Here is a 16,586-nt window from a genome sequence, read left to right on the forward strand (position 1 = left end):
CACTTTGCAGACACCCAGAGGATAGCAGCAACTTTCACAAGAACAAGTGAGATCATTATTGATTTCATGATCTCATATGAGAGCATAAGCACTGGACATCGTAAATGTTAAACCAAGAAGAAATATGACTTTTAGCTGAAAGCCTTAACACCCTCGCACAAAGAGAGATGGAGGCTTTTCCCCTCCAGTCCTTTTCCACAGCACTTTAGCATGCAGACTGTTTATTGGTTCTGAGGATGTTATGACTCCAACATGCCTGAACCTATTACAACTGCGAAATAGATCTCCACTAATATAATCAGGCCAATCACCAAGGGTCAGAGGTGATTACTCAGCTCTGTTGCCATGGAGAACCCTATTGTTTGGTTAACTAATGGTGTCACATCTCCTCTTTTCTCCTCTCCAGACGTCTGGAGCAGAACGGGATTAAATCTGTTCCTCCCGGAGCGTTCTCTCCGTACAAGAAACTGCGTAGGATGTAAGTACAGCAGTATACTCACCTCAGGGCTAAATAATACAGATGAGAACAAGAAGCTGAAGACTGGAAAAAGAAGCAACAATTGGCAGTTTTCTCATTCCACTTCCTCGGGGCATGCAGTATTTATTTTGTCTGTGCCTTAAGAACATATTCTTGTTCTCAGGCTTAGGGTGGCGTGGAAAGCAAGCACTCAGGTCCTACATGTGCATAATAACAGCTCTCCTCTTTCATTGCGGCACACTGGTATTCCCCTGGCTAGCCTTGTGTCCAGTCTGTGTTGCCTCCTGAGATGATGATGATGATGGGACAGAAGGAGTGCTGGAATGAGGGCTGAGGCTTTTCTCTCTCTGGGAGTGAACAGCGACAGGCTGGTGGTTGAAAAAAAGTGGGTTTTTTGCCCATTGACCCAGCTGTCTGGTCACTTTGCCAGCACACACCAGTTGACCAAACCTCCAACACCACCAAGCCTGACTTACACAGCAGCAGGGAGATGGAAGAAACTGAAGGTCAGGGAGTTTCTGTGCCCTTCTTTAAGGATTCCTTACCGATTTATCATTAAGCTTCAGGGACAATGTGAAGCTGAGATCAGGTTGATCAAGGGCAGACAGTCAGATGTTGAAATGATATTCCAGATGTGAGGAAATATGAAAGAAAAATATTTTATTTTTCACACTAAAAATTAACTATACTTTATATTATGGTAACAGAAAAGCCATGTAACCAGGTTTCTCATTTTGAATAATGCAGATTTAAACTTGTGTATTAATGTCATGCTTACCTACAACCACCTCTGTTGTTGGTTTAATTCCCCAAGTACTACATCTGTTACTGGAAGATTCCACTAGAGGGCACACCAGCGAAGTCAGTACAGAACTTATGGATTTGCATTATATATATAATGACCATGGCGGCCAGGGCAGAAAACGGCAACAGCTTCAGAATTGTAGATAGTAAAGGCCTCTAAAAAAATGACGTTGGATATCTGGTCACATTTGCTTCCACACTGCCTCTGACACTCACCTCAATATTTCATCTTGCATAGCTTCATTTTCTGAGGACGTGCACATCAACACTCCAGGTGCAGGATCACTGAAATAGCAATCCTTAACATGTGAATAAGTTGTAAAAAGCGAGTCTATTCCCAGCCTGAAAACAAGCGTTATGGTGTCTGTAGAATGTTAAAGCGCCTACGTAACAGTCTTTTCAGCAGTGTTGAATCCCATTAGAATAACCTACACATGGCAAGTGTTCTCCTCAGCCTCAGCCTCCCTGACTGCAGTGTTGCTACAGAAGCCCTGAATCGACTGGCTCAAAAATCGTTCATATTTTTTGCATTTTGACAATGGTGAAAGACATAAATGAATAAATGTATAAATTAATAATATGTATTAGATGAATAAATGAATACATTTTTAGATATGTAAATTAATAAACATATGAATAAATAAGCAACAAATACACATATAAATATAGATGAACATATATATATTATATATATTATGATATATATATAGAAATAAAACAACATTTATTGAATTGCGATTGGGCAGTTTTAGCCTTCCATAAATAGATGTTCTCCTTCTGTTTTTTCATATAAACAAAGCCCTCAGCTGCTGTCAGAGCTGCTGACTCTGCATCAAACAACAACAATTTATGTCTGTGTTGACCCTCAGTGTATCTATTGATTCAGCTGTCTTCGCACCCATGCTGTCTGAGCCTGTCCTGTGTCTAACACCCTCCATACACAGTGTAGACAGCATCTGTATATCATGAGGAATATGCTTGATATCCTTGGTCAGGTTCAGCAGATGTTCATGTAACATTAATGGTACGTTTTTCTGGAATATTACATCAGAAAATGGCTCAGTATTTACCTGTCAGGCTAAATGAGTTCATTAAAAGGTTCGTCCAGGCTGTCGCGCAGGTGTTTGTGTATATATTCATATTCGATGTGTGTCCTGCTTGGTGTCTTCTCCTTCCTGTATATGTCTCTTTTACCTTGTACCAGTTTGGATGGCCTTCACATGAACCAACCATTTAGACAGGAATACCGTAACAGCCCTCACACGCCGACATATACACAAACACGCCAGTGTCTGAGTTTACAGACACACACCAGTGCATATTTTGGCTCTATCTCTTCATTTTCATTTCCAGGAAACCTAAGTCCTTGCAAGAAGACAAACGGCTACTTATTTAAATGTTACCCCCAAATGAGAAAATATCCCTCTTCTTCACCGCATGATGGTTTTTCTTCAAAGGTATCCAGTCGACTGGAGTTCACTCCACATACTCCATTAAGTCTCTTTCTCCATCTGTCTCATTCTCTTTCTGTCCCACTGTTCCTCATTTACTTTTGCAGTTGCTCACCCAGACACACACACACACACACACACACACACACATCAGCTCGTAGGCACACAGGCTTAGTGGTTATCCTGTGGGGAGAGGCCTGCGGATCCTATTAACAACAGCTATGTTCCAAGGCAGTCTACTGTATTTTGCTTTGGATTTCAGCTCCACGTCACATTCTTACCCTCAACACACACACGCTGCGATAGAGGATCGGTTGACAGGCCACAAAAAATACAAGTAAATGTTTTGATTGGCTTTAAGGCTCCCTTGAAGAGGCGCACCATCAAGTGTGGAAGAGAGCTGGGACTTATCCTCTTCCAGCTCACACTACATTTGTTTCCTCCTTGTTCCCTCCTTCCCACGAGGGTGAAAGTTTCGCCAAACTTTCCTCAGAAAACAAGACGTTGGCTTAATCAAAACCTCCATGTCTGTGTCTAACATTCTGACCTTCTTCCACACAGAGACCTGAGCAACAACCAGATCTCAGAGATAGCTCCTGATGCCTTCCAGGGCCTGCGCTCCCTCAACTCCCTGTAAGTGTCCCAGAGCTGATTTTTTTTTACAATAGTAGCCACTGATTTCTTGTTTGCTCTGTCTAAAGCCTGTGTTGGGATTTACCAGAGTGCTGTATGGAAATAAGATCACCGACTTGCCCAAGGGGGTGTTTGATGGCCTCTACGCCTTGCAACTGCTGTAAGTGGAGCACTCACACTCTCTGCAGACGCACTGAATACCAGGAATAACCTTCACATAAACTCTGCGCATACTTTTCTTGATGCATAATGAATTCATTCATAAAGAAACTCTGACAAGCTGCTTCCCTGCCTCTTCCCATTCTTCTCCCTCCTTTTTTTTTTCTCCTTTTCCTCCCTGTTCTCTTAAGGTTGCTGAATGCCAATAAGATTCACTGCGTCCGTGCCAACACCTTCCAGGACCTGCAGAATCTCTCGCTGCTATCGCTCTACGACAACAAGATCCAAACGCTCGCCAAGGGCACCTTCACTTCACTGCGAGCTATACAGACCCTGTGAGTCAAACACAGTCACAAATAGACACACGAGCTGCTGTACATGCTCTGACACATGCTGAGCCGTTACCATAAAACATGAGTCAACAAAGGAGATGTTTACTCACAGGTCTGTGTAATGACACAGGAATGGAATCGGGAGGTAGAAAAGGGAGGATGTCTACCATCTTCACAAACACAAGGACACACGCATCTTCTTTGGCCACATTGAGATAAAAGAAGCCGTTCTCTGTATTCAGAAGTCACCAATTCTCTCTCCTTTCTGATTACCCAGGAAAAGAGAAAAATCATGCACCGTTATCAATACAGAGCCCCACAATGTGGCACCTATCATGTTAGAAACATATTGCATTTCAAAGGTTTTCTTCGTAGTCATGGAAGACCCCTGCTGAAAAAAATGGAATATACTTATTACACACACATACACAGAGAGATAAACAAGTTCCTTTTGTTCTCTGCACTCTGAAGAAGAGAAAGAAATACATGTAAAGCATTCCTCAAGTCTCCTGTAATCTAAATACACTACATCATTTGGACAGCAGTACACCTTCAAAACTGAACTAAAGTAAGACTGGCTGATTTGTTCAAATCAAACTTTGCAATTTACTGAAGCTATTAGTCAAAACCAACAAGAATTAATACATTTCCCTAAATGTCAAACTACCGTCCATATGTACTTGGATACCAACACAGGCTGTATTTCAAAACATATTCAAGAGTAAGGGATTTACAGCTTTTAAATATGTCAAATCATTTTCAGGGTTTAAAATGTATTTGATTTACTGGCTCTAAAGTTGTTTCATGGACAGTAGTCAAATGTGCTTTTTTGATTTAAGGTAAATAGGCCTTAGTTTGCAACAACAGCAAAAACCCAACATACAGAGAAAACAAGGAGCATCAATGAAGAGAATCAATGAGCTCTACAACCCCAAAAAAGTCATGGAGCCTTTTCACCACAAGCAGTTAAGTGAAAAACTCAAAAACGAAGGCTTTTCATTACCCAAGTCAACCATAAGGGGAAAATGTCATGACAGCAAACCGAGAGGGTTCGCCACAAGGTGCAAACCACTCAATAAACCTCAAGAACAGACTCAACCAAACTCAACCTCGTCCAAAACTGAAACTAAAATCGACCGCGCCACAATGATGGGAAGATAAAAAAAAAAAAACAAGAAGACTTGGCACAGCTCATGATCCGAAACACACAATACCATCTGTAAAACACACGCAGGCAAAGAGGTGGAAAGTAAAGAAGTGGAAAATTCTGCAGTGGCCCGGTCACCTGATCTCAACCTGATCGAGCTGCACTTCACATGCTGAAGACAAAACTGAAGTCAGAAAAACCCAAGAACAAACAGCAATGGAACACAGCTGCAGTTAAACACTGAAACAGCATGACCCAGGCCCAAATGTTTTAACATGTTTTAGAGCAGTAATTCCTAACCATTTGGATGTGAATACCCTCTGTAAGGGTTTGCTAGTTATATAAATGGAACTGGAATTTGTTGCTCAGCAGTGCAGTGATATTAGCACTGCTGATGTATCTGAAATCAATAATGACCTGAATGTTTCTTAAGTTACAGGTGAAGTCTCTCATAACTCTGGCACTAATGTGTGAATACAAACTCTCAACTGTCGTCTAATCACTTTTCATGTGTTTCCTCTTTTATCTTCTCCACTTCTCCCCAATCCACTTCTCTGTTCTCCAGTCACCTGGCCCAGAACCCGTTTATTTGTGACTGTAATCTGAAGTGGCTGGCAGACTACCTGCGCTCCAACCCAATCGAGACCAGTGGCGCCCGCTGCGCCAGCCCACGCCGTCTCGCAAACAAACGTATCGGGCAAATCAAGAGCAAGAAGTTCCGCTGCTCCGGTAGGCTGGTGGCTCTGTTATTGATCCACTTTCCTCTCACCTCTCCACTCTTAACTACCCTCTTTCTCTCTGTCGGAAGTGGCTTTTATTCCGGCATTGTTCCCTCTTCCATACACCACATTTAATGAGTGATCATTACAAGCAAAAGGTTTTATTAGGGCTTTCATGTGCAGTGGCAGTACTCCTTAATCAATAACACCCTTCATACTAACTTGGGACTAAGAAGAGAACTAGCATTTGCTCTTTCTCCCTCTGTATTACCACAAAAGGAGTCTAGTTTCGCATTCAAAATACAGTGAGCTGGAATCACAGGTCGAGGCTCGCGTAAGACGTAGAGTTACTGAACATGCCACCATTCAAAGCTCCCGTCCCACCTCGCCTCAGTCCCCTCCACCCATTCTCACTCACTGCTCTCTGCTCGCCAGGCTCAGATTTCCTTCATGCCCCCTCATTCTCCCCCACCATCCGCACTCCCTCCACCATGCCCACTATTGTGTTTGCAGTGTTGTGCTGCCTGGCACTCTGCACTGTTGAGGTTTAACACTTCTTTATAGCCCCGTTTGTTTGGCCAGACCTGGTGAGGAAGGGATTCCATGTGGTTTTCTCTTTTTTCCATTTTTTTAAAAAACTTTTTCCCCCTTGCTTTCTTCTCTCTGTCATACTCTCTCCTTCTTTCCGTCATGCCACTCTTCCTTAGCAACAGGCAAATATTTACCACCTTTTTATCTTGTCACCAGTTTCTCCATATTGCCATGAACAGGGATAGCCCTCGGCTTCTCTGTTTAAACATCATGTGTGTTGTCATATATAAGCTCTATATATGACTGTTTTGAAGCATAGCGATGCCACAGCTATGTACACCTGACTGATCGCACTGACATCCGTCCCTCTTTCTTTCCTCCATCACAGCCAAAGAGCAGTACGTCATCCCAGGTGAGTGGCTTGTAAATGTTCACACCTTTCATTGTCATTCTTTAGTTTTACACCTGCAGCCATGTAGCGACATCATCTTTTCCATTACAGACTGTTCAGTATCATACAGTTCTTCTAGAGGTTAAGATGTGTTTTTATGTTTATTACAGCTTGTGTCTTGCTTTTGTCATTTGCAGTCGTTCCTTTTACAACCTCCATTCCTAAAAGTTTATGACGGTATGCAAAATGCAAATAAAAACAGAATGGAATGATTGGCAGATATCATGAACCAAGATCTTATTCACAATTGAACATAGAAAATGCATCAAATGTTCAAAGTGAGTCATTTAACAGTTTCATGAAAAATATTAGCTCATCGTCTCTAAAAAAGCTGGGCACAACTGGGGCAGCAAAAGGCTGGGAAAATAAATGGTATTGTCAAGAAACAGCTGGATGAACATGTTGCAACTAATCAAGTTATTTTTCAACTGGTCAGTAACATGACTGGACATTAAAAGAGGACCTTAGAGAGACAGAGTCTCTCAGAATTAAAAATGGGCAAATGTTCAGCGATCTGCAAAAAAATTCAGAATAATGTTCCTTAACATAGAATCATGAAGTCTTTGAATATTCCATTATCTGCACTACATAATATCATCAAAAGAGTCAAAGAATCTGGAGACATCTCTGTGCACATGAGACGAGGCTAAAAAAACAATGCCGGATGCCCGTATTCTTCAGACTTGATTTGTAATGGAAATCACTGCATCGGCTTAGGAACCCTTCCAGAAATCATTGTCTGTGATCGCAGTTCATCGTGCCATCCACAAAGGTTAAAGCTCTTATCGTGCAAAAAAGAGGCCGCATGCGAACTTGAGCCAGAATTGCTGCTGTCTTCTCCGGGTCGTAGCTTATTCAAAATGAACTGAGGCAAAGTGGAGAAGTGTCCTGTGGTCAGATGTCAGATCGAAATGGGAAAGTCTGGAAATCTTGGGCATTTTGTCCTCTGGAAAAGGAGAGGGATTGATCCAGCTTGTTTTCAAAGTCTTGCATCTCTAGCGGCATGGGGGTGCATTAGTGTCTATGGAACTGGCAACTTGTACGTCTGGGATGACACTATCAGTACTGACAGGTATAAATGAGTTTTTGAACTCTCATTCAGATAACGTTTTTTTTTTTAGGAAAGGTCCTGCATATTTCAGAGCGGCAATGCTAAACCACACCCTGCATTTATTACAACATCATGGCTTCATGATATAAGAGTCTGCAGGCAAGGACTACCTTGCCGTTCCTTGCAGTTCAGACCTTTCATCAACTGAAAACATTAGGCAGAGAAAACAGTGCACCATTGGGGGTGGTCCCCAAACTGCCACTTTCTATCAGAGTTCACAAACTGACTACTTGGTTTAACTTTGACCAAAGTGTTTCAGTGCACTTTGAGCGATTCTAACATGTCCTGTTTACTTAAAAAAAAAAAAAAAAAAACTCCTTGTAGCGTTTGTTGAAACGACTGCCAAAGTCTGTTAAACTGAAATAAACCAGAATAATGCTCTCTTCCATCTTGGTTGTAAGAACTTCAGGGGAAATGGTCTGCATTAGAATAAACACTAGACATTTAATGATAAAATTAGCTGAAATTATGCCGGTCATGTCACTTGAGGTATTTGTATACATGAGAATAGCTAATTGGGCCCAAGAGTGAATACACTCACCATATGTGTGAATTTTAATAATGATAATATGTGTGAGAGCATCTGTTTCTTCTCAGCTCTGTTTTCCTAACAGTCTCAGCAGATAGAGTCAAAAGGAAGCATCTCTTTGCTTTGGCATTAGCACAGACACTCAGTCACCAAGAGGGACAGAAAAGAAGGGAAGGAAAGGAGGACAGAGGGGAAGGAAAGCGTGTCCTCTCTATCAGTGAAGCTAAAGAAAATAAAGCCCACCAGAGGACCCAGATTCCTATCAGCGGATGTTTCCAGACCCCTTAAGAGAGAGCACTTCCAAGAAAATAACTAGGAGGAGCAGCGATTTGTGTCGAAGTCTGTGTGTGTTTGTGGCACTGCGCATGCTAGTGTGATTCACTGTCAGTGTCAGTATGACTTGTGCGTGTAAATTAATGTGTCTTTGTGTGCACAGTTGAGATAAAGCTCTGCGCTGGCTTAGAGAACAAATGGGAGTACAATGTAAACAGACTGGAGATCAAAGCCAAATGGGATTAATGAGAATTTCACCCTCCCTGAATGATAACAATGAAAGCCTCCACAACTTACACAATCACTGACAGCGCAGGGACACCATAATACATTGATAATGAGAAACCAAGCTGCAGGGAATTATGAGAACTTCTACTCCAGCGATGAGTCATTTATGGAAAAACCTCATTCTCCTGCGCTCTGTTTTCTCCGGTTTTGTGTAAATCGGCTGACAGTAAAAGTGTCGCCGCCACACACTTGTGACGATGACGATGACTCAGGCTCACGAAATCTCCCCCGGCTCCTCCACATCCTCAAGATCAAAGCACTTTTCTTCTTCTTTCATTGCTTCCTCTGTCACAGGAACTGCCTCTTCCTGTTGTCTGGCCTAGTGAAGGAAAGTTCCTTAATGACCAGCATTACGGTGTCTGTCTGCACCATCCACCGAGCCGCTGAATAGTCACGCCGCTTCAGAAAATGTCTTTGCACATGCAGCGAGTGGAATTTCTTCCTGTGAATGCAATGATTTAATAGCAATGAAGGGTTTGGATTAGGTTGTGGTTTTAAGTTCTGCTTCATTTATTGGGATAGATTTTTGATACTCAACCGTATTATTTTGTGCCGGTTGTTTGAGAATATTTTGTAATGTGGTCTGGGTGCCCCATGGTGTCTCGCTGACGTCATCTTCAGACCTTAGGCACAGTGTGCACTGATGTAAAAAAGACTGGGACATAAAATGATCTCTTAACAGAACATGCTGGGCTGTTACCTCTGAATGGAACATTTGCACACTCGACACATACGCACAAACACTGAGAGACAATGCAGAGATGCAGGGATGCAGACACAATGTTCCAAGTAGCTCCCAGCACTGTTTCATTATTAAGCAGCCATGATGTAACTGGCAGCACACTTTTTTGGCACGTAACGTCTATTCATAGACAGAGGAGGTGCAGGAAAATGTCCCACACTCCCCCGTGCTGCCTTGTTCTTCTCGTTCTTTCTCCATCAGCTCTCTCTACCACCCCTCACCTTTCATTTCAATTCATTCTCATCTGTCTCCTCTCCCTCCTGCTCCTTCTCTTTCCTGTATGCATTCGCCTTTCTTCCTTTAAACTGTCTATTCCTTATCATCCTCTCTCTTGGGCACTCTGCCTCACTGATGCTGGCTGCCCAAATCCACTTTCTTTTCACCCCACTGCCCCCGCCCTGTTATCTCTCTAAAATAATTCACCTTCATCAATTCACGCCTCCATCCCACAGCAGGAGAGCTGAAGGATATTTTTAAGGGCTCCTAAGGTTAAAGATGATGTAGGGAAGCCTTAACTTAAGTCGCAACAGGAGTGAGTGCTGATGTGCCCAATAAGTATGAAAAGAATGGATGTGTGACTTGGTATCATGGGAAAGAGGTGCACTTTTTTTTACAGGGGAAACACTGATGTCACAACATTTCAAATAAGTATATGTGTTTGCAATTTTCTCCATTTCAGGTACAGAAGACACCCGTCTGAATAATGCCTGTAACAGTGATCCGGTATGTCCTCCAAAGTGTCGCTGTGAGTCCAACGTAGTGGACTGCTCCAACCTGAAGCTCACCAAGATCCCTGAGCACATCCCTTCATCCACCACTGAACTGTAAGGAAACTGGGAAAAAAATGTTGTGTTACACATTTCCAGAAAAAAAAACAAAAGAAGAGACTGACAGAGCAGAAAACTTTCTATTTAAATGGATTTATTTATTTGCATGCTTAAACTTGCTCCTCTTATTTCTGTCTAGCCGCCTGAACAACAACGAGATCACGACTCTGGAGGCGACTGGAGTCTTTAAGAACCTTTCCCAACTGAAGAAAATGTGAGGCAAACTTTGCTTCTTAACATTAGCTTTTAAGAATCGTCCCTGTAAATAGTACACTTCATTCTTCGACATCTCCCTCTCTCCCACACAGTAACCTCAGCAACAACAAGATCACGGAGATTGAGGATGGGGCCTTTGAGGGTGCGTCATCCGTCATTGAGCTTCACTTCACAGCCAATCAAATCGACTCGGTTCGAAGTGGGATGTTCCGAGGTCTGGAGGGACTGCGTATGCTGTGAGTAATGCACGAACATGTAAAATCACACACTTGAGCTTGCTGGTATGTTTAAAATATGAATATATATATATATATGTATTTATAATAGTTCATATTTTAACATTAGTATCGTATTTCTCTTTTTATTAGTATGCTGAGGAACAACAAGATCAGCTGCGTCCACAACGACAGTTTCACAGGGCTTCACAATGTCCGTTTACTGTCTCTGTACGACAACCAGCTGACCACCATCGCTCCCGGAGCCTTCGACACACTGCAGACTCTCTCCACTCTGTGAGACCCTGACGCACATACACTGTTGATCTTTTATTTCAAGTTTAATTGCTCCCTAAACTTCTCTAATGCTCCGATTCACCCAGTAACCTCCTGGCCAACTCCTTCAACTGTGACTGTCGGCTGGCCTGGCTCGGTGACTGGCTGAGGAGCAGGAAGATTGTGACCGGTAACCCTCGCTGCCAGCGCCCGGCCTTCCTGAAGGAGATCCCCCTGCAGGATGTGGCTCTGCCCGACTTCCGGTGTGAGGAGGGTGGGTGTCATATTTTTGGTTGGCTTCTCTTTCTTCATATTTTTTTTTACTCCAAAACTGTAGACTTGTCGTATCTTCTCTCCTTTAAATGGAGTTGTTTTCCTCCTTGAAAGGAAATAAGCTTCGTCAATGTTGTAGATAACCTTCGTCATGTGTGAAACTAACTTCTGGGAGCAACTGATAGAGATTTTAACTCTGGACTCCACTTCACAATGGGTTATGAACAAAAGCTGCCAAAAGTGTCTGAGATCATCTGAAATAATAGTCACTATTGTGTGACTGGTTGTTTACTGAATAGATTGCTGTTCAGCAGTTCTTAAGCTGCTGGTCGATGCTGAGCAGAGTGGAGCTATTGAGCTGCTTGTCTTATTGACCAGTCAGCCTATTTGCACCTGAATGACTGTTAGACTTGTCTTTGGGCCTCAGGCAGCTTCCATTCTTTGCTCTCGCTGGTCGATATTAAATTAGCGAGGCCCCTCTCCCCTTGTCCTGTTTTACTTTTCACATTTTTTCCCTTCCTCTTTCTTCACGGTCTCAATGCTTCACCAGCTTGAAGGACTGTGGTATATTGGCACTGTCTTACCTTTCCAACTGTATGCAAAGCTTTGACCACTAAATATTAAATATCTATTAAATGGATATATATATAATAATAATCTATGAATAGATTAGAATTTGTCTTGGTGAATTTTGTTACTGTTTTAATGTTAGTTTGCAGGTTAACTGATCATCAACAGTTCAAGTGACATATTATTTGAGATTGAGAACGATGCGAGTGTGGGCACCCTGACAATTTTTACATGTTATCAGACCTTAACTAGCTTGTGAGAGACATTTTAAAGTTTTTTAAATTCTCTGACTCCACCAGCGACCACTGGCACCACTAAAGTGCTCCTCATGGCTCTTTTGAAATTAAGATAACCGGTACCAGAAAGTAAAAGTCTAGAAGATAAAAAAAAAAGAGTTTGAAGGTATCCGTTTACTTATTTTGTTTCGTAATTAGGAAATACATATAATGAAAACATTTGAGGTGGTGGATGAAAAACTCAAAAAAACAAAAAACAGGACAGTTACATGAAACACACAAGTGCCTGAATGTTCAGCCGTGACCATCATAGTTCTCATACCTAAACGTCATGAAAGCTGGTCTTTTAAAGAACCGTCCATGATGCGACATGGCCCAGTAACATCTAAGAACTAGACGCCTTGTGCAAGAAGAAAGGCTGGAGAAAATCCTCCCAAAAAAGAACCAAAAGACTCAACGTTGGTTGGCACACCAAGCCTTTATCAGCTGTGACAGTCACCACAGGAGTGTTCCTGAGCATTGTCCGCAAGGTGCCCAAACCTTTGATTTGTGTCATTTCTTTTTCTGTTATTCAAGTCTATCGACGACTGTTTTGTTCTTTCTGTCATTAAAGGGATGCATTATCTTTCAGTTTATGCCTGTTAGTGAGCAGCATCTCTCTTTCTCACTGAGCTGTTTACAAAGACAGAGCAAAGCTTGCCTCTCTTTGTACTAATTTCAGTTATACACTTTTGACTTTTTTCAAAGAGGAGGAAAGCTCCTCGGTTGGTTTGTGTCCATATTTTCCTTTTGGTCATTCTACCTCTTTCTTCCTCTCTGGCATCTGACCCCCCCTTCTGCTTTCTTCTTTTTCCCAGGCCAAGAAGAGTCAAGCTGTGTTCCCCGACCCCAGTGTCCCAGTGAGTGTACTTGCCTGGAGACTGTGGTGCGCTGCAGTAACAAACATCTCCACACTCTACCCAAAGGGATTCCCAGAAATGTGACTGAACTGTGAGTTGCTTGGCATTACTTACACTAATTCCTGTTAATCAGTTTGACTTCCAGTTTTCAATCTTCCCCTGTCTTCATTTGAAACAGAAGGGAGATGATATTAAAAAAAAGAGTGCAAAGAGTGGAGGTGAAAAAAAAACATCTCATCATTTGGCGGAGAGGCAAGGAGTCAATAAACCCTGCAGTTATTCTCTCAGACATTCTTCTTCTTCTGTGCTTCATGCTGCCCTCAGGGCACTGATGTCACTCTCACACTCAGAGCCAAGAATCAGAATGTGTGTGTGTGTGTGGATATTTGTGTTGGGGCCAAAAGCCTGTCCACGGGAGCATAGGGGAGCAACAGGACATTTTAATGAGCAGTTTTCAATGGAAAGGGGAGGGAATGGAATAGGTCTGGAACTTTCCAATACTGCTTCATTTGGTCCGACTGACTCTTGGGCACAGATGGATGCACACATACACGCTGTGAAAGCCTAAAGGCCTGTCATTGTCCCAGCAGGTGTGACCAGGTGTAACCCTCTGTTCTGGGCTTTCATCTAGTCATCTGGAGAGTTTGCTACTCCATCATTATCCCAAGTGTCCTCTACACTGTCATTACCTATCATTACCACTGAACCCAAATGCCTCCCAACTAACCACCTCCCCCCACCGCCTGCAGCTGCCCTTCCCACCATGTGTGCGTTCAACAACAATAGCAGGAGCCTGCAGCTCTGCTCAGAGGGAGCAGGCCCTAAATCAGCCATTTATCAAAGTGACAAACCACTGGTCGAGCTTTGTGTTGGCAGTCAGCGGGGTTATTGCACCCCTGTAGGCATGATGTTGACTCCAGTGACTTGAACATAATCAGAATGTTATCACACACGTAACTGTTTGTACCTCAGTCACATAAAAAGTGCCGGGTTGAAGGAATTGCTGTTAGGCAGGAAATTCACATCAATGTCACCAAAAGTACTAAGTTTGCCTTTTTTTCCTGCAGTTTTTTTAGTCCCAGTGGAAGTGATACTGTGGCCCCTGGGTTTGCTCACATTAATATGCACAATATAAAACCTGATCTATGTAAATTATTCAATCATTATTCAGTTCACAGGCCCCTCATTTACAGCCCCAAATCCAAAAATGTCGAGGCACTGTGTAGAATGTATATATGAATGATTTTGTAAATTTCAGAACATTTTATTAACAACAGAACAAAATATATATTAAATGTTGAAGGCAAAACATTTTACAACTTCGTGAAAAAATATCAGCTCATCTGATCAAATAACGGCCGGGGGAACACTTTGCAACTGATTATATTTACTGACATCTGATCAATAACATGACTCAGGATGAAAAAGAGCACCTTGGAGAGGCAGAGTCTGTCAGGAAAAAAAAAAAAAGGGTCAATGGAGGGTCACTAATCTGCTATAGACGCTATCAAAAAATTGTGGAACAATTTCAGAATAATATTTCTTATCCTGAAATTGCAGACTTGGAATATTCAATCATCTGCAGAAAAAAAATTCATCAAAAGATTCAGAGAATCTGCAGACATCTCTATGTGCAAGGGACACAGCCAAAGATCAGTATTGGAAGCCTGTTAGGCACAAGCCCTCAGCACTAAAAACAGGCATGATTCTGTATGGGCTCAGGAACACCTCCAGAAAAGAGGATGCCTGTTTAATACAACCAAGGACTTAAATCTGAGCTCATTTGAAGAATTATCATATGTGAACAGAAATATTGACCGTAGAGTAACATGCTGTGTGCGTAGTATGAATATGCAGCATTTTGAGCATAAATATTGTATCTGTGTCTGAAAGTCTTTGTCTCTTTATTCAGATATCTGGATGGGAACCAGTTCACTCTCGTGCCAAAGGAACTCTCTACCTTCAAATACCTACAGCTGGTGTAAGTTTTTGTCTGTCTGCCTCCTCTGTCACGTTGCGCAGATTGATATAGTGAAGATATTTTTTTTTTTTGACATTTTCCTTTCAGAGACCTGAGCAACAACAAGATCAACTCTCTGACCAACTCATCCTTTGCTAACATGAGCCAACTTACCACTCTGTAAGTCCTGATCGGCCTCAGCTGTCAGAGCAAAGAGCTGCTCATTCATTCAGGTGCTGACAGTAAGATGGAAATAGCTGAATTACATATTCTTACATATGTACTCATTTTGGCATTGCAGAATCCTGAGCTACAACTCCCTGCGCTGCATCCCCAAAATGGCTTTCAGTGGACTGCACTCTCTTCGACTGCTGTGAGTTTATTTTTAGATTCTAAATGCATACATATGTTGTGTATATGTGCATTCATTTTATTGAGTTTGTCTAAGGTTGAGTGTTAAAATCTATTTTTAACCCATGATCCATCTTTGCATGCACATCAAATGTTTGAGATGTTTCTTTGGTGTCACATGATTTCAAAACTAAGCTCAAATCTGCAACCTGATTGGAAACAATTGAAGTTATTTTGAAAGAAGAGTTCTAAAACCAGACAGGATGCACTTTTGGGCTAAACGAGTCGTTAAGGAGGATATTTTTGCAGCGAGCGCTGACTACAGAGAAGGTGGAGCAGATGCTGAGAATCTTTGATTGGCTCCAGAGGACTAAAACTGTCTGAACATTTATGACAGCTTTTGAATTCAGGCACACGCTCCGACCTGTTTTCTCTGTTAAAGCGCCAGCTGTGGGCACAGCAGCAGCAGCAATGATGTTTCAACCCTCACTTTCAACCCACCCCCCCAACCCCCAGACATGTACCCAGTCTGCTTGTTCACCTCTAAGCACCCCCAGCTCATCACTGCCTCACCATCAGGGCCAAACAGGCAGCCCCACAGCTCACTGTACAAAATCACTCTGACACTGATTAGTAGAAAATGTTTGCCCCTGTAACTGCAATGGCTTCAACTGCCTTTGGACTTTTATGAACTTATGAAGTCTTTGATTGTGCACTCTCAGTGACCATGGGCTGCTAAATAACTGAGATGTAGAACGTAACTGTATTGGACAGAACAATGACGAAATGAAACCAGTCTTTGGAACTGCATCCAAAGATTACAGCAGCTGCAGAAAGCAACACGCTTTAAACCCAATATGCAATATAACTCGGGAAGGAGAAATTAAGACCAGGCTCTGCAGCCCTCCTCATAAGGTTGCTTCTGCATCTGTGTGCATTTGTTGATGGCTTCATGTATAGACTTCATGTTTGTCATCTACTGACTTGGTGCCTGTTAGTATGTGTGTGGGAGTTGACTTCTCAGGCTTCCATGTGTGCTCATAGCAGGCACACTTTTTATTACTGACAACAAAGCTCCAACAAAGCCTCTTTTTACGGTGGGATTCAACGAAAGC

At 42.3% G+C, this 16,586-nt stretch overlaps 1 protein-coding gene across 2 annotated transcripts in view; it reads left to right on the plus strand.

The window, feature by feature from the left end:
* slit1a (slit homolog 1a (Drosophila)) overlaps positions 1-16,586 on the plus strand; it is an 86,740-nt gene that overhangs the window by 58,744 nt on the left and 11,410 nt on the right. For both annotated transcript variants that reach the window (XM_075478253.1, XM_075478254.1), the window contains exons 10-24: positions 407-478; positions 3,295-3,366; positions 3,455-3,526; positions 3,717-3,860; positions 5,570-5,733; positions 6,643-6,666; positions 10,328-10,472; positions 10,615-10,689; positions 10,784-10,927; positions 11,060-11,203; positions 11,290-11,456; positions 13,119-13,251; positions 15,073-15,141; positions 15,229-15,300; positions 15,422-15,493. In XM_075478253.1, coding sequence (XP_075334368.1) covers positions 407-478; positions 3,295-3,366; positions 3,455-3,526; positions 3,717-3,860; positions 5,570-5,733; positions 6,643-6,666; positions 10,328-10,472; positions 10,615-10,689; positions 10,784-10,927; positions 11,060-11,203; positions 11,290-11,456; positions 13,119-13,251; positions 15,073-15,141; positions 15,229-15,300; positions 15,422-15,493 — 1,569 coding nt within the window. The remainder of the gene's footprint in view (positions 1-406; positions 479-3,294; positions 3,367-3,454; positions 3,527-3,716; positions 3,861-5,569; positions 5,734-6,642; positions 6,667-10,327; positions 10,473-10,614; positions 10,690-10,783; positions 10,928-11,059; positions 11,204-11,289; positions 11,457-13,118; positions 13,252-15,072; positions 15,142-15,228; positions 15,301-15,421; positions 15,494-16,586) is intronic.

The sequence above is a fragment of the Odontesthes bonariensis genome, chromosome 2, assembly GCF_027942865.1.
Source record: "Odontesthes bonariensis isolate fOdoBon6 chromosome 2, fOdoBon6.hap1, whole genome shotgun sequence".
NCBI classification, from domain to species: Eukaryota; Metazoa; Chordata; class Actinopteri; order Atheriniformes; family Atherinopsidae; genus Odontesthes; species Odontesthes bonariensis.